General features: G+C 43.5%; 1 protein-coding gene across 1 annotated transcript; it reads right to left on the reverse strand.

Annotated features, from left to right (window-relative positions):
* Positions 1–1,180: 1,180 nt before the first annotated feature.
* Positions 1,181–18,425, reverse strand: SNX5 (sorting nexin 5). The gene is made up of 13 exons (XM_085315957.1): positions 18,295–18,425; positions 9,778–9,882; positions 9,168–9,278; positions 8,419–8,540; positions 7,969–8,092; positions 7,264–7,359; positions 6,318–6,423; positions 6,153–6,228; positions 5,277–5,316; positions 5,104–5,190; positions 3,845–4,004; positions 3,021–3,106; positions 1,181–1,749 (listed from the first exon to the last, which is right to left on the reverse strand). The coding sequence occupies exons 1-13, from the start codon at positions 18,325–18,327 to the stop codon at positions 1,702–1,704; spliced, it is 1,194 nt and encodes a 397-aa protein (XP_085172083.1). The 5' UTR covers positions 18,328–18,425; the 3' UTR covers positions 1,181–1,701.
* Between the last annotated feature and the right edge of the window lie 34 nt (positions 18,426–18,459).

Below are 18,459 nucleotides of genomic sequence, written 5' to 3' on the forward strand. Positions count from 1 at the left end.
GGACACTTCTAACTACTGTCTGATTCAAAGACCCTCCAGCTCTGAAGAGCTAGGTTCAGTGCTCCACTGTAAACACTGCATTTTATGGTAAAGCAGCAAAGACAAGAGGAYGCTGCCTCCCCTACTCCATATGCCATACATGCAAAGAGGGCATGAAACATCCATGGCTTTCCGGAGCCCTGGTCAGCAGAACCTGGAGTGCTCTGCTCTTTTGTAGAATGAGGCAGCCAAAGGTAGAGAGGACATTTTTCAGAAATGCTAAACATTCACCAGCACGAATGTGCATAGCTCAAGACCACCAACAGTCCAAGATCCAAGGACAAGCAGCTAGAAGAGTTTACATGACATGTGCTTGTCATAGGTGACAGCAGTGCTATGAGCAATCCCTGTTCTACGTATGGGCCAGATACCCACGAGCAATAAGCTTATATGGCTGCTACTGAAGTGATAATTGGGCAGAGGCTGAGCATGAACTCCAGAAACTAGATCACCCACTACTTGATACTGTTCCTGTCAAAGGAAATTAAAAGGTGACAGAGCTGAGGCATTTGAGCTAGACTGCAGCTCTCAGCAGCCAGTCCACCCTGCAGCAGAGTTTTCAGCAGTTTAAAATGAAAAAGCATTGATAGTTATAGAAAAGCAAGCCCCTTAACAGTCCTTCAGTACTACCTTTGAGCCCCCCATTCACAGAGCTTCTGCAGTTGAGGCTGCTCCAGGCAATCTGTCCAGAGCATAGCCAGAGTCATGCTTCAAGCATGACTAGAAACTTAGTCACAAGAGACTCATGCAAGGCTACATCCGAGACAAGCAACAGTTGTACTTTAAGGCTTGACATTTAGACAGTCACTGGTTGCTAACAGGAGTTGTCAAGATTGATAAGAATATAAAGCWTTGTAAGCCAGTCTAAGAGCCAAACCCCTTTAAATCTCTCAATGTTTCAGAAAGCTTTGGCTTTCCTAGCGCATAGCATGCGGCAAACAAGATAGCTACTCGGGAATTGCACCACGAGCCGATTCCCCCGTATTTCATATCAACACCCATTCTAAGAGCAATTCTACTGAGTCAGATATGCTTCATGTTCAGTGAAGAGCCCCAGGTGATGAGTAATTTGTGATAAACTGATGCTTCAGGCCCAGAATTATTTTACATCCCACACAAAGTCTTGTGATAGAGCAACAGCTTGTAGTATCAGATATCTTTATTTGCTGTATTGCCCAAGTGTACAAATACCAAATGTACTTATAGAAATTCAAAATATACTGTAGTAGAAATCTGTCTGTGAAGTGGAATGTTATTTACTTTATAAAATTACTAKGTTTATACAAGCCATTCCTACTTGCAAGTTTCAAATGCATCAGGGCTATGAAGAGACAGATTGCTTTATGACCCTTCAAAAGGGGAGGTCTCAGAAAATGCCTTCTACTAGATGAAGAGTCAGTCAACAGCAAATTGATTTCTTACATTTGACTCATTTTGAGTTATCAGCCAAACAGGATGTTAGCTACATCCAAACAATGCATATGAAATTCAGCTCTCATTTATACCAAGAAAGTCAATACATCACTATTAACATGGTTAAGTATTAGTCAAACAGAATCTTAGTGACAACATTTATTTTTAAGCTAATGAAGTCAAGCCAATAAGTTTTCCCTGGCCATCGAGTGCAATTGATGCTTTTTCACATTCTCAGAATAAGGCGCCTTAGTTCTTGAACAAATCAATACAGCTTTGCAGGAGAGACACATTGTTCTGGAAAGGAAGAGAATTAATTTCAGATGAGTGTGACTGATGATCTAAATCCTATCTTCCACAAAAGGAAGAAGTTTCCAAAATAGTAGGCCCATCCCAGGATTTTGTAGCCTGTGGCAGTGACAGTACTGAAGTTATACTCCATAGGCAAGCATTCAAGCAATAACTGTCAAAAGCAGGTCAYAGAGTTTCCAATCTGCCCCTCACACAAGCCTAACTGACTTTGTGGAAAGGAAGKGAAGAGACAAGAGCGTTAAGTGGAACACAAATCGAGTAGCACTGTCAAGCCTATTTTACACCACATTCAAGCCTGTAATGAAGTTTGAGGAACCSAGAGCTCTTAAGGTAGAAAAGCTAGCTTTTTCTCCAAGGAAGCAGCTGAGCAGAGCTCAGGTCTCAGACTTGTACCTGTTAGCAGTCAGCTCCTGCATTATGGCTGAGTAACTGACTGCATGTAATGCAAGTGGCAYAAGTGTGAGCACCTGTATCCCATCCCACTCCACCTGGAAGCAATCAATCTTTCAGTCCTCAGAAATTAAAGTATCTGGATTCAGATATCTAGATTCCCTTCCCATAGGTATACGCTAGACAGTTTACCCAAAAGGATCTGGAAGCCTCTGCAGCTAAGTAGGTGGAGTTACCCCTTCCTGAGGCTTCCTGCTTTGTTCTCTGCCCTAAACAAGCACTGTAACTGATGTATGCTTTCCTGGATTAAACTGGCAGTACATGATTTAATCTCCCCAGTTTACTTCAATCAAGCCCATCACAGCTTAGCAGAAGCCTCATGATAGGCCTCCAAGTCAGTATCTCCCCCAGCTGCCCAAGGACACCACATTGCTGATAAGCCAGGCAAGAACAGTGGCAACTAGATCAAAAGCCACAGGGGAAGAGCACTTCAGGGGAATGCTTGAGGCAGCAGTTCCCTTCCAGACTCAGGAGTCACACCCCACAGTTTGGGTTGCATCATGGGAAGTAAGACAAAATGATATCGTGCACTACTTGCAAAACTGAGGCAGCTACTCATGGGACTTGTTGTATCCAGGTCACCAGCCTATTGCACTACAGGTTGAAAGCAGACTTCGACAGTCTCACCCGTTCTTTGTACATACTATATCAATAGCTTTTCATTTTTCCCTTCCTTTCTCAGCTAGCAAACCTTGTTGTTCTATTTTACATTTCCTAAGTCTAAGGGGAACCCACCAAGTCCTAAGTTACACATTAGTCATTTTTCTCAAGTCATACTATAGCTGTTTATTCTGGAGAGAACACACCTTTGCATGTTTTATTTCCAGTTCTGCCATTTCAATTAGGTTTTTGCGAAAAGCTGCTATTCTCTTCTGTTTGAAGCTCATCAGTTCTGTAGGGAAGAAAGAACAAGCTAAGACAAGACAGCTGCACAAGGTAGCGATTGAAGTTTTGATTATGCCCTTGTTCCATGAGTTTTATTGTGCAGTTCTGTAGTTATAGCATTTGATCAAAGTAGCTCAAAAGCTAGTCCTACACTGTTTCCAGCCATAAAGCGTATGCATCAATGGCTCTGCTATTTTGTAAAAACAGGCAACTTCCTACAAAACCGTTCTGTCTTTAGTAAASAGGACAACTAGAATACAATAGGAGTGCATGTAGATTTAGGGAGAAGTTAGAGCATTTCCAATCCAAAAAAACAGGAACAGAAAAGCAGGAAGTGTAGCATAAAAGTATGTCTCCTCTATTTCATGCTTGCCTAAGACATCTAAGAATCAGTGTTTGAAACTCAGTATTAGGCATTCAGCCTAGGACAGAAAAAGCTTGTTTGCACTGTTCTATTTGAAAGAATCAGAAGACCAACTACCTTCAGGCAGAAGCCAAGAACAAGAACTCAGGTTGGAAAGCCAGTAATAGGGGGTTATGCTAAAGATCAATCTAGTTCTGATGTTTGTGTGCTTCAGATTGAAGCAATAATGCCTGCAACATGCATGCAACTACATACTGTCCCTGTATATCCCAACTGCTCACTTCAGGCATGTTTAGAAGACCCCAGCAGTTTAAAGTCAGATGGAGACTGGGACTGCATTAAGATTTCCCTTGAGCAGAGGCAGAGCTAAGTTTGCTTTACCTTGTTTTGCAGATTCTGAAATCTTTTCAAACTTCTGGCAACAATCCTGTTGATGTGCCTCAGCAAGCCTGACATCCTTGCTCTTTAGTCTGGCTTTGTCTAGAGCTTTGTTTGAGTTCTCATAGTCAACAAGAGCCCTCGTACGTCTGTACAGAAGATCCTGAAAGTAGACAGGAATAATGCATCAGCCTGTARGAGGACTACTTCTCAAAATGAGGTTACAACTACCGTAGCAGCAGGAGGTTTCACTTTTTTACAGCACCAGACATCGTTTCTTCCAGACTGTAACTCTCCATATTATTATTGTATCAACAACAGCCTTCACTAATGCAGAATCAAGTGTTTATGACAGTTGTTTGTACTTTAGTCAARAAAATACTTATTAGGGTGACTGCAGGCATCACTTCTTCCCTTAGAGTAGCTTCATTTTTCTGTAAGGAGGACCTCTCCATTAAGGAGCGGAGTTTTCTGAATTCCCTCAGTCTGCTTTGAGTAAAGGATACATCRCCACACCTTGAATATCTGGCAATTTGACTGAAATATTATATTAACATAGACATAAGAAACAATTGAGATGTCAGTGATGATGCCTTTCTCATCTAGAGACAGTCCAGTCTTGATACCTAACTGGCAATAGAGCAGACAGTCTATAGAGCACGTTCCAGGGTACACAACATTAGGGACACTACACTGGACGAAAAGGACTATCAGAWTCTACCTAATCATTTCTCAGTTATCCCTTTGCCAAGTCAAGCATTGATTAGAGGAACAGAGCTACTGGGAAGTTTTTTGCAGTCATATCATGTATCAAGCCCTTGTTGGAAACACAGCCACCTTCATATGTTATTGTAAATCCATGCTAAAGGACATATAGTAGCTTGGATTTACTTCAGGATTTTTATTTAGTCATCAGTAGCTTTGCTATGAGTCACTGAGCATTCAAGTAGCATGAGAGCTAGGACGCTGCCAGAAGCCTCAAATTCAGGTGGCAGTAACTTAGGGGAACTTAATGAGATTTTTTCTTCCTCTCTATGTGCCAAATGTAAACTGCCYAGATAGCTCTGAAAAGAGCCATTCTCTAGGTGGACTGGATTGCAGCTGGCCAGTATGTAGCTTTCCACATTCTGCTATAGTTCACAAGGGCCAGGTTTCTTTGAAAGGAAAAGGGTCGCCTTTCTTGCCTTAAAGTGCACAAAGACTGCTGTAGGGGATCATGATGCCCATAATAAAAACTAAGCTTCAATAGCTAAAACACTCACCTTAGCAGCTTCTATATTGAGCATGTAGTATCTCAACAGTTCAGAGAGTTTTAAGTCTTCATCAGATGAAACTCTACTCTCTACCTTCTGCAGAAGAGATCAGACAACAGGTATGTAACAGGAGACAGTAAGGTCTAAATTTTTTGTTGTTTTTTTGTTCAAGTTTTCCTTACCCTGAGTTTCTCAAAGAGCTCAGCAACTTTCAACAAGTACCTAGAAAAAGCACATAGATTTTAGGTATTTCCCCAATGTGATGAACTCCAGGTTCAACTTGCAGGAAGCCAGAAAGCTAAAGGCTGGAGTTTGTTCCTGCATRCAGATCCAGACAAGAGCCTGCAAAGTACTTGGGTCCAGACAGATTTAGACAATCAGGTTTAAATGCAAGAGATGCTGAATTCCAGGCCAATAGACTAGTATAATTGGGTAGCTAGACATCATTTAAAATAAAATCCTTACATCTAGAACATAATAGTCTTGCAAAGAATCTCCCACAACTACTCCCCTCCAAGAAGGGTAGACCATCTCTTTTATTCAGCTGTAAAGTATGTGTACACAAGGCCTCACTAACTTGAGAGCAAAATTTAGAGGCAGAAGAATTCACCTCAAACAGATTAATAGGTTTCCATAGGTTGAAAAACTTACTAGTCCAGAAAGTAGCAYATTAGTTTATATTAGGTATGGGTTGCTAAATAAGTCTACATGCAGAACAGACGCTCAACCCCTTTCTCTGACATCCACTAGGACTTTATAACCTGAATGAAGTTCAGGGCAGGGGAGAAGTTGGCTTAGAAGGAGCTTTGATAAGCTATATAGTTCAGTTCTGAAGTTTTAGGGCACAACTGGCAGGAAATTAATTAATTAAGAATCAGAAACAGTCAAYAGTTTTATTGGCCTGCCACACTAGTTGCATCAGAGGAAAAAAGTTTCCACGTCATTTGTATGCAATTAAAGAAATCCAAGCCAGCTCTAACTCAGTCTCCTGAAATTTACAGAAGGAACTTAATATACCCACCAGGATATGCTTATGAACAGTCAATAGAATCACTTACCTCTTGATAACTGTAGGCTCTTCTACTGCCAGGCTGTTCAAACAAGCTGAAGCATAAATATAGTCATCCGCAACATCTGCAAGAACAAGACAAGATTTTTCAGGCTACAGAAAACACTAAGATCAGCAAGACTAGGTCTTCAGAAAGGTCTTTGAAAAGATTCACTTTTATGAGATCTTGTCATCTTATCTGCTTTCGCACATGCATCCTTGATTCTGTTGTAGTAGTTTACAAGAAAAGTCTTCTCTTGCTCAAAAAAGTCCTCTACTTCCTGAAAGAGAGTATGATCTGTTAGGTCAGTTGCATTACTGCACAATATAGGCTCTTCCTTGTTTACAGAAGAGTCCAAAGATACAACTTCAGCCACCTGAGTATAGTACCTGTCAAATTTCTACTGAAGAGCAGAGTTCAGCACCCTGACAATTTCCAAGCCACTTGGTAAGTTTTCTTCACAGTGATGAGGGATTTGACCCTCAACTGTTCAGTGCTGCAGGCCCAGTCCATGAACCAACCAGCAAGCTTATATTAGAGAGCCTTTGGGGCTACATACTGCTGGAACTTTTTCTTTCCAGGCCTGCTGTAGCATGGTAGCTAAGCAGCAAACAGTTCACAAGCTTATTTCACATGCACACCAAATGTTATGTTATATGTACTAATGTCTTAGGACAGCAAATYTATTAGAAAGACCTACCATGGCAGGGCAGAAGAGCTGAAGCTAGACCAGTGGCAGGAGCCCTTRGTATCTGATTTTATCTAGTATAATTAGAAACCCGTAACTCATGTTTGCTCAGAGCTCCTAAGTAGACAGAAGCCATAAGCACACTTGGGGAAAGTTTAATTCTTTTCCTCCCCACTAGTATCAGGTGTCAAGGCAACTCCTGGCTATCCAGCCAAAACTCTGAACACATGCTAGAACTGTAAAGTCTGTAGCTTCCATGTCTCTTATTTGGTTCCAGAGAGATCAAAATTAATAAAAGCTACTCCACCCACCTTGGACCAATAGTAACAAGGAAGGTTAACATTAGACAGCCTCATGCACATCAACCCTGCAGCAGAAGCAGCTAACATCTCAAAAGCAAGAAGCAATCAGAATTAGGGTGAACAACCTCACCTTGACTCCAGAGAAAAGGACTTCATCAGCACTCTTTACCACACTTTTTAAAAAGCCACCAAACATCTCTTTTGTGTTTTTCCTCCGAACACTTAGCTGGAAAAGAAAAATCAACACAGCTTTAGAGTCATCCAGTGAGGGGGAGTAGARGGGGAGTGTGACTACTGTGACATATGCAGTTACATTACTCTGTCACACACTGGGTATAAATAACACTGCTAGTCTGACTGCTTTCCACGATACATTAAAAAGCCATCTTTGTACAAACTTCGGGGTAAAGGTAACAAATGGCTTTACTGGATGTTCTGTGTTAGTGTCCTTTCTATTTCCAGAAACAGCACAGGTGCATTTTGGATCAGCATCCATCACTCATCATGGGGTGCGCCACAAGAAAGATCTAGTGCTCATTTCAATACACCTCTGTTTTAAGGATGGTGCAGGCAGCAGAGGCAAGCACCATACTTGTTCCTAACATGTCAGGACATAGGAAGCTGGCGTCTTCGCTTTCCTAGGGCACTAAGACATGCTATGAGATTTATAGCAAAGGTCTCAAAACAGGCTTTTCTGTTAATCATGTCATAAGTACTGGCAATAGCTACCTACTGACACTGCATGTAGATTTGCATAATATCTGAAGTGTGCACAGAAGAGCGACAGCACTCGTAACACCTTGCTTTACTTAAGGAAAAAAAAAGGATGCCTTACATCCTGGTCATACTCCAAAAAAACATGAAAATTGCGATCTTTGCTGAGAACAGGGTGAGAAGAAATCCGCTGAAGGAAGATTTCATGTGATGATACAGTCTTCTTGAAGACAGCAAGGTATTCACTGAAAGGAGAGAACAGACAGATCCCTTCTGTACTGCTTTCTTCAACATATGAARTGTTGAGCATTTTCCCTGGATAAATTTAAAGTGACAGTGTGCTTCTGAAATAGCTTTTCTATCACCAGCTAGCYATTTCCAACCTCTTTGACTGAGAAGTTTTCTACAGTTTGAGAGAAATTTTTGGCAATTTCCCAGTTCCAGGTTTTTACAGAAGATTTGAAGGGTGTCTGCCCCTGCACAGTCACACTCAACATCAGTTAGCACCAGAGAGGCCTCCTGAGAGCCAAYTTAAGCATAGTTTTTAGCAGTAAATTCATATTCTACTTACGCTTCTAGCTCTTGCTTCATTTTGGCAAACTCCTCTTTTGTCATAGACACTTCACCTTCCCCTAGCTTCTGCATTTTCTCTCTTGGACCATCGAAGTCAGGCTTTGAAGGTGCTGGAGGTATCTAGCCAAAGTGGTTAATGACAGTTTTTAGCAACCACAAGGTTTTCCAGTTTCTCCTAGCCTTTTCTGGAAGGAGCCCCTTCTGCCTGGTCACATCAAGCCAGCAAGGCTCTGCACTTCCCCCCCCAAAAAAAAAAGTCTACAGGCATGTGGATATCTAGGCACCTTATCTTCCCTCCCAGCTTTGTGCAGCTCTCCCAGGAGTGAAACCAGCCCAGAGGAATATCCTCCACTATTCCCCTCTGCCAGCCAGCTGTCCTCGGTAGACAACAGTCTCCTGAAAAGTGCTGGCAGAAGAGAAGAGATTTAATAGAATAGTTCACTTATCTTCAAGCAGATATCAATACCATCATGGAGCTGGGAACTCTGAGCCTCTAGGCTTTCTGCTGATCTCAGCCAAACTAATTAGAAAGTTAATACAAAGCCACATCACTGAAGTTCTCTGGGAACAAGGGAAATTCTATCAGCACGAAAAGCATAGGGACTATCCAAATCATGAAACACTAGTAGCATTGGTCAGACAGACTTCATGTCCTAACTAGTTTCTACTCTAAATCACCACAGTATTCTGTTTAACAGAGTGGGGGGTTCCCCCCCTTTTTTTTTAAAAAAAAAAAAGCACACTTACAATGAGTCCTGCATACTCTTCAGTTTCAGTGAGTGTATCATGCAGCCATATAAAGTCTTCATGCTGCCTTGTAACTGAAAACTCAGGATTTTGAAAAGCTGGCAGTGTAGTCTGGAAGAGAAGATATAGAAACCCTACTGTTTTTTAAATTAGTGCTTTTAGAAGCAGTTCTGTCCATTTCCCAAGCAAGCTATTTTGCTTAGTAAGAGMCTCGCCTACTCCCTTTTAGTTGAACTGGCACTCATTCAAGAACCTTAGTACTACAGAGGCCTTTTAAAGAAAAGGCCCTGTTGTAGAACACTGTTAATGCAGATCACTGAAGTATTACAGTAGCTGCTTTCCCCTCCTCCCCATCCTTCTGGTCTCAAGCTGAGACTCCTTGGTAAAGCCAAACTAAGATATCAGCTACTTTGTCTCTATTTATAGAAGGTTCAAGACAGGAAAACTAGTTTCTGCACATATACTCTCAGACTACCTTTAAGTGGAACAGCTCCATCTAATTAGAGTTAAATTTTCTTCATCACCAGGTTGACCTTTGCAGGTATATGTAATACACAAGCATGTTAAGTAATCTGTGCACACTTCCCCCCCCCCACACACACAATCTTACCTTGGTATGTACAGTGAACTTCACTCTGTCCTTTTCACTCAGGGCATCTGGTATATCAATTTGGAGAGAAGGATCAACATTCAGGTCTACAGATACAGACCTCAGCTGCAACAGAATTCACAGTATAAGCCTTAGTCAGCCATCAAGTTTAGTCAAACTAGATGGATCATCAGCTCTACCAATGAGAATCACATTGCACTAGACTGATGCCTCCAGGAACAGCATGTATGGAAAATTATGATAGGCTTAATCCCACCTGTATGCCATTGCTACAAACCTTCCCTTCCCAAGGCAAGGGAAAAAGGCTTGTTGGGTTAACGACTGAAGACTGAATTAATATTTAGTGACCAGACTAAAGGTATTTGTGAAGCCCTTCTACAGAAGGGTGTCCCTTCTGCCAGTCCTTCAGCTTATTTRGTGCACATCAAGCCAAAGCCTAGCATGCCATTTTGAAGAAARTAACAATCCTAATAGCTTTCTCTTCCTTATCCTTTGTCTCTACAAGATAATGAACAGGTCTTAGAAAGAGTCTTGCTATAAAAGTGTCCTCATCATTATGCTAGACAGCCRTGTTTGAATCTATGGCAAGATGAACTTTAAGCGCTTTTATCTACTATAGATAGGAGCCTGGCACCTCCCCTTAAACCTAGGTTGGTCACCACTGCCATTCTGATCTCCCARCACTGCTGTACATGAAGCTAAGCCCCACCATGTCATTTCCTATAGCTGTTTTGTCAACTGCAAAGGCTACTTTCTTTCTGATCTTGGCAAAATATTACAGTTCCATGAATCTTTTCTTTAGGCTTCTATGAAGGATAAAAACACCCACACACGCACAAAAAAAATGTCTGCCAGAGACAATGCTAAAACCCAAGCATACTATGGCATTTACACTGAATATGTTTAATCTTATTTTCAAGTTATCAGGCAYAGTGTTACTGCTGCTAAAAAGCTTTTGTTTAAAAAAGCCCCAGTAAACTGAAGTAGAGATCAGCTGCTGCCGGTCAGGTACACAAACTAGCCTCACTGATATCCAAGCTCTGCTTTACAAAAGTTGTAGCTTGCAACYGCAAGTCACATCCTCTCCTAAATTCTAGTCCTATCTTTCCTAGACAGAGCTGTCCGGCAACATTTTAATGCTATTTGCCTCCAGTCAGAGTAGCTGAGAGGTTTATGGGCATGCTATGTCAGGCATCCTTCATAAGAGACCCCAGAACACCCTAGATTCAATAAAGACTAGACTTGATTTTGCAGTGTTTTAGGCTTCAAAGGCCTTGAAAAGAGCTAGCTTCTTCCCCCACCACATATATACCTTTTTGAGGTGTGAGGAGGGAGACAAACGTCTTTATTCCAACAGTACAATTTTAAATGTATTTAAACTTTCCTAGGCAGTGGGACAGCTTTCTCAGTGGAGGAGGCTGTAGGTTGTACATCACTAAGATCCTTGAGTTGTAGACCTGCAGATATTCCTCACAAGGACAGCACTTCCAGACTCAGTGCAGGTAGGCCTTCGCACTCAGTACATCCATTCCTCCCCCCATTCTGGGGAGCCACAGAAGCAGACAGGTTGAGCTCATGAGCAACCAGATTCAGCATAGCTGCTAGCCCACTCCTCCCTCCAGTCCATGAYTTGAGCTTCCTTTGGAAAGCACAAGCGGTACTTCACAGTTTCTACCCAACAGTCTGAGGCAAAAAGCTTCAAACCCCTATCAGGCCTCAGAAGTGAGCAGAGGAGTTTAGGCATATCCAGTGCAGAGTACCAAGCAAGAGAGATGCATGCATCCGGTCCTTACTTCAGCTAGATACATTCACCCAGATAAAAAGGAACATGTTTTGAAAAGCTAATAGACACTAGTGACATGCATGCAAGACCTTCAGCCTACCACGTTAAGGTCTTACMTGCTACAGAACTTGCTTTTAAAGAGGCTCTTACTTCAGTGTTACAGCCCAGCAGATCATTCTCACTTTCTRCTTAAGAGAGAAACTGCCAGAGCTCAAGGTCACAGCACATGCATTTTGTTGCAGACAAAGTGACTGTCAGAGCTCAGCTGAATCCCAAGGTTATTCTTTAGAGATAATTACAAACACATTCCCATGAAAGAAAGCTGAAGAACTGGGCTGTGACTGATTTTGTTTCACCCCCCTGCACTCTACCAGCAAACACTCTCTAGCCAAGAGCCTGCACCTACCACCTGCTAACCACAGGAAGAATTACAGAAGCCAGCTCACAAGCAAATAGCCCAGGGGTATGCGAAGCAATCCTGCCATAGCACAGATGGCTTGAATGCTGCTTTAAGCTTCTGTAAAGCTGCATAAGAACTGTTGAGAGGTGAATCTTCGCTCCCCAAAGCTTTAGAAACTCCCTCCTCCTAGTCTTGCCTAGTCTCTGTGGATTGCAATCCAGATCAGGTAGACAAGTCTTTACTGTCTGCAGAGGACACAGCTGTCGGACTATCACTTATATGCTTCTTGCCAGCCTGCCCCTGGCTAGGCACCTGCTATCACTGATGGTTACTGTAATCACCTCTGCCAGGCTCTCATGTACTGGTGAGATATCCAGGTCACTGGACCCTCCATCTTTCCAGCCATGTTAAAAAGGCTTTTACCCTGTGGCATACTAGCTGTTCACTGGTTTATCACACCATAAAAAAAGGTTCTTACCACATGACTAAGATATATACATATACATTACATACATATATATATATRTATGTATGTATRYAYACACACACACACCCCTCTAAGTTCTGTGATCATGGAAAGGCTTTGGACACAGCACACTGGGCTTCTCATTCTGACTTTGTGGGACAGAAGGCTTTAATCCCATTCTGGGGATTAGCAGCAAGGATGCCAAGCTGACAGAGCGTGCCCTGGAACACGCTTCCCAGCAGTCCAGGCATTACTCAGGTTTGAAGTGCTAAAGCCACAGGGACTCCAACTGTGCAGTTTCTTCCCTCCTGTCATCCCATGGAGTTTATTATAACCCCCTAAAGACCTACAAACCTGGAAGTCAATAGGAAGCCACAGAACAAGTGGCACAACGTAAAGCTATGCAGTTCAGAGATCACTGACACTAGTTAGGACAGAGGCTGCCCTATCTAAACTCTAAAGAAGAAATAGGTAGAAGGCCACTATTGAAACATTAATTGGGAGCACTGCTGGCTGGCTGCTGCTAGCTGAAAGAAAGTTAAATTGTTCAGAGTTTCTCAGGTGCTAGGGTAGGCATGTAACACTAGTATGCAAAGCACTGAGGCACAGACCCTTTAAGCAGGATGCAAGACAAGAGTCCACTATTTTGAAGTTACTTATCTTCACTGTCCAAACAGGATCAGCAGAGCTAACAATACAAACTGCTGAGTCTGAGAAGTACGATAAACCAAAGGAAGCTGCTTCCTCTCAGCTAATCTAAGGAAAGGATTATACACAGCCAGTCCTGAAGTTGTGAGCTTCCTTAGTATTCAAGTGTTACAAAGGAAGTAACCCATAATTAGATGTTGTCTTCTTCCATCTCCATGCCTAGTAGTTGTCAGCACACRAGATAAGCAGGTATGGACATAAACTGCTATTTCTTCTGTCAGATTAAAGCAGTCTGAGCTTCTGGGCACTTCTTCCCTGCACTAGTGCCATAAAATCTGCAGAGCTGTAAGGCAAGAGCATGTAACCCACAGCTTCAACACTAGACAGGAATGCTACTGCAGGAGAACTTACTGCCCCAGTAGTGCCTCCTCTTTACAGGAGCAATTGGGAAGCAGCAGCCCTCATCTGCACACTCCAGAACAATGTGCTGTACATTTGTCCCAACTCTGGCCCATGAATCAAGAAAGCCCCTGTAACAGGGGTGGTATTGCAGCCCTCCAGGTAAAGTGCTCTGAAGACCACCTTAGTTCTGTGTGGATTCCTTCAGCATACGGCTCCAACATTTCTTCTGCACCAAACTTCTGCTGTAAGCTTGCATGTCTCAGACTATGCTTAAAGATCGTTGCAGACTGAAACWTTAAGCCTCTTACTGTTGGAAGACAGCATAGGATTCTCTCATCTCTGCTCTACAGGAGCTTGGTCTTCACTGACTACAAAGCAAAGGATCATAAAAACAYCAATCTGCTCTAATTCTATGAAGGTTACCATGGGCTTGTAACTCCAGGCAGGAGATATCTAGGATTACACAACCACAGCAGCAAGGCTCAGACTACAAAGAGGGCATTCACATTGCCTGACTTGGGGAGGACGGAGTGCTTTGTTTCCCTGCAGAAACCATTGGTGGAGCCTTTCCTCACYGAATAGGGAGCAGATGCCTCCTTCTCATCTGTGGTAAGACACTAACTCAGTAAGCATCTAGAGCAGACAGTCTGCTCCAATTCTTGATCAACATAAACACCTGTTGCTACAGCATTTAGCTCATTATCTTTCCAGATCTTTTACTCTGCTAGGCATTCTATTCTCATTTTATAAGCTGGAATGAGAACCAACTTGCTTATGCTCACATAAAGCCTATGCAGAGCAAGAGAATTAGACTTTCATCTCCAGGCCCCAAGCTTGTTCCTTTCTCACAGCAGCCATCTGATCCCAGAAAAAACCTTTTCAGTGAAGTGCTCTGTCTTAGCTTTCTGGCCCCYCGTGCCTGGTAGCTCTTTCGTATTGGAGCTGTTTCTCGCAACTGGGAGGTCATCACTTCTTCCCAGCACTCTAAGCAGTGGGAGGGCACAAGAGAATTCAAGTTCCCCATCCAGGAACATAATCAAATCACAGCAGCTTCCTCCTTACTTGCAACATGCAAAAAAAAAAAAAAAAAAAAGTATTATGGTACTATGTAGGACACTTAAAATAACCATCTGACTTGAAAGCCTGAGAGAGGTRAGTGTGGGCAGAGTATTACTCTGATCGATCCAGATAGTTTGACAGCACTAGCTTTTTCTCTACATATTTAAGTTGGATCATCTACCTATAACCCAGTGATGATCAGCTCCCCAGGTATCAGCTTGAGAGACTTCAGTTTCTGATCAGACCTCTCTCAATGCAAGCATGAGTCTTCATGCATGTAAGCACCCAGCAGCAGGAAATGCCCTCAGCCACAGAAGCAGTTTTGTTCTGTTGAATGGCTAAACTGCTGCTCTTCGGAAGTACATTCTTAACAATTTTAGCATCAATTCTAGATAACCAGATTTTACTTCTGCATTTTAAGCAGAGAATCTGCCAGCTCAAGCAACTGTRTATAACCTCTCATTACCAGTGAAATAAGAATCCATATTTGTTTTCAAAAACTTATTAATCCAGTTATCTTCTGCATGCTGAACTCCCAGAAGGAGCAGAGACTCCTACAAGGGTTTAAGATTTCACAGAGCATTCTGCTTGCAGTCAGCTACCTTTTAACCAGCTCTCCTCCTGCTGACCACCTTCCTATTGTCACTCAATCAAGAGCCACAAATGAGACTTCAGGATTAATTATATCTGCCACTATCCAGCATCCAGCTTTTCTAATTAAACCAGCTTAAGTGCTCTCTAGAGAGCACTAAAAGATCATGATATTCTCTGGCAGTTGATATACAGCTCTTAGCTCTAAGTGCTGTACATCCAGAAGCATACTAGCAGTCTTCCAGGGTGTCTGGCCAGCAGATACAAGTGGCATTAGTTACTAGAACCGTTTCAGTCATTTAGCATAAGCAGCTTAAGTTTCTCCTTAATCAAGATACCAAAAGATATATCTGGAGGTACTCTGCATGCACACACTAGTAAGTAACCAATACAGACAATCGGCTTTGATTTTGCAGCCTTCGGGACAGACTTGCTGTTAACACTTAAGTTTAGCTGAAACAGTTCTAAAGTACTCTGAATTGCAAGTAACCAGGAAAACTGAACAGGGCTCATGCATGCAATCTTCATATTGCTACTTATGCTGGAGAAAATGCTTCCCCAAATTTGATTTCTGGCTGGAGAACTGCAGTAGCTTAATGGCTTATTTTGCTCGAAATAAGGATTCAGAGGAAATAACAGCTCAGTTTAACAGCATCACACTTGGCAAGTACAAATGGCGTTCCTCACCAACTGAGCAGAAGGCAGGCTCAATAGCCAGAGCACCTGTTACCACTGGCTGTACAATGAGCTAGGCTAGTTACTTAGCTCTGCTGTTAGAGGATCTGTGCACTCTTCTCCACAGAAATCAGTCACACAGCCCCCTCTGGACAGGGGGAGCTGCAGGAAAGACATTACGCACATTCAAGGATTCCACATTTTCTTACAGACTGGAAGCCACCTTACCTCCCTTTACTCCACCTGACAGCACACAGGACACCTCCACCCATGTCCACCATTTCCTCAGCTCTCAAGGAGTCAAGCAACAGTTTCAACGGAGCAGGCCAATCCATCCTGCCACAGCCATTTGCATGCAGAACGCAGTGTATGGCTGAGCACATTTGGCCCATATTTCATTGGTAACATGAAGCAGCCCCAGCTAAGACAGGAACTGGGCAACAGGAACAAATCCTTATGCCACTCAGCATTTACAAGAATGTTTTGCTGACCTACTGTAATAAGCCTTGAGCTGATGCTGGAAAGTCTCAGCAATACAACCTCACTAGACTCTCTTCATCTTTGCCTCTGGTGGATTTGAGGTTGTGACATGAGCCTATCAAGCTGAGCCATCATTACGGCTATTTCAGCCCCTGGAGAGCAGGTTATGCCTAGCTGATACCTTTCCCTTTGCTAGCACTTCATTTTCCTGCTTGCTTTTGAATCTAGCAGCATCCAGAAGCTGTTTTCTTGTAAAGCAAAAGCAAGACTTGATTGGCCCATATTTTTCCTAGAACCTAGCAGAAGGTGTCTAGAGCCAAGAACCCACTGTTCAGCTTTACCTGTATCAAGTATATTCTSTCTCACTGCATTAGTTCTAGACCAAATTTACAGGGAAGACAGACATTTCCTAGAATTTAGTAAAATGAAAATAGCCAGTTATACACGCGAGTTCCTGCTTTTGACAATCCATGCACTCTGCACAGACAGGACATTAGAAATAATCTCATGTTCTGCTTTCCATTGACTATCCTAAAGAAATGAGGCTACAATACTTTGATCTAGAACAGTTCAACTACAGACTAGATTTTGCAAAATACTATCAAGCCAGGGATGCTTTCAAACACACCAGTATATCTACACAAGGTTATGTTGGCAGTTCCACTACTTGCTTCACTTTCTGAAGTGCCTTTTCCTCCCCATGACAGATTATACTGTCCTTTCCATTGCACTTCACATTCTCCTTTACCATACCCTCCCTCTTCCTACACATCCTRAACTTCTACTGCTTTGCTGCTTCAGGGTCACTTTTTTTTGTTTATRCTTACCAGTGATTCTCACTCAAGGTTAAAACCTAATGAAGCCTCCTCTATGGGCACAAGATTTATCTACTGGCCACACACCAGTTCCATGTTGTTGTTTCCTTACCTAAACAGGAACAGACAAGATAGCAGTGTTTCTATCCTCCCCCCAGCTGCTGGAATCTCAAGACAGCTCTGCTACCCAAGACAAGCTAGTTAATCTTTGGCCACTTAGTGTTGGAGCTTAAAGCCACCCCAGCCCTCAGAGTGGGAACTTCTTCCTTTCCCCCAATATTCTCATTTGCTAAATTAGAAAGGGCAGGTTAACACTCATGGAATTATGATTGCTACAAGAAAGCTGATATCTTACCTTTCCCTCTACCCATCAACTGCAGGTCCTGCAAGCCTGCAAAGACTCAGTGTTCTCAAAAGGCAGGCAGATAACTGAATTAATACCAATAGTGGGGTACTATTGAGCAGCAAAAGGTAAAAGCACAGGTTAGCCCACAGTTAAAAGCAGATAACCAGAAAACACAAGGCACTTGTTAAAGAAGTTTCTGGCAGTCCCAAGGGCTGAGATTATTTTTAAAAAGCTCCACCTGGAGACAAGATGAAGGAAGAAAGTTGCTTAAGGGACTGCTTAAGGCAGGTGCACTTCTAGTCCTCAAATCAGACAATCCACAAGTCCACAAGGCTGAAGAAAACACCACTTAAGCACCCACGGCAGCTTAAAACACAAGTCACCTTCCTGCAGGTGAGCTCTGTGCAACCACAACACAAAGCTACATTCAGATGCAACAGCACCGGAGCTCAGGCTGTCAGAGGGATGCCTCACCTTTTATCCAAGGAGGAAGGACAGCTGTTAAACCAGGCAGAGTGGGTAGATTAAACTAGGCAGCTTGGCCAGCATGAGAACTGATTTCAAACAGCCCCTGCGTGCGCATTAACCAGTGCAAAGGTTCCCGTTTCAGCGTTTGGTTTGCGTTTCCTCCGAGAAACGCACGCACCACCCCCCCCGCCGCCCCCCAGCGGCTCCCGGGCCTTCCCGAGCCGGGCCGAGCCCTTCCCTCCCCGCCGCGGCGCCTCCTCCCCCGCGGGCAGCTGCGCCCCGACCCCTTCCCACAGCGAGGACGGGGCACACGGCGGCGGCCTCCGGCCCGGCCCGGCTCCACCCGGTCGCAGCCGGTCCCGCCGCCGCCGCCGCCGCCCTCACCTTGCTCTGCGCGTCCTCCCGGAGCAAAGCCATGTCGCTCAGACGCCACCGGCCGCCCGCCCGCCGCCCCGCCTCATATAGCCCGGGGCGGAGCCGCCGCCGCCGCCTCACGCCGCCGCCGGCACACCCCCTCCGTCCCGGCAGCCCCCGCGCCCAGCCCCGCTC

The sequence above is a fragment of the Rhea americana genome, unplaced genomic scaffold, assembly GCF_003343005.1.
Source record: "Rhea americana isolate MKP2758 unplaced genomic scaffold, rheAme1 scaffold_445, whole genome shotgun sequence".
NCBI classification, from domain to species: Eukaryota; Metazoa; Chordata; class Aves; order Rheiformes; family Rheidae; genus Rhea; species Rhea americana.

Excerpts from the sequence above, each read along its gene's own strand:
- SNX5 (XM_085315957.1), bottom strand. The coding sequence starts at position 18,327 with ATGGCTTTGCTCCGGGAGGACGCGCAGAGCAAG. Across the intron at positions 9,279-9,777 it reads AGTTCACTGTACATACCAAG|ACTACACTGCCAGCTTTTCA; the intron begins GTAAGATTGTGT and ends CTTCTCTTCCAG. Across the intron at positions 6,229-6,317 it reads GATGACAAGATCTCATAAAA|ATGTTGCGGATGACTATATT; the intron begins GTGAATCTTTTC and ends TTGTTCTTGCAG.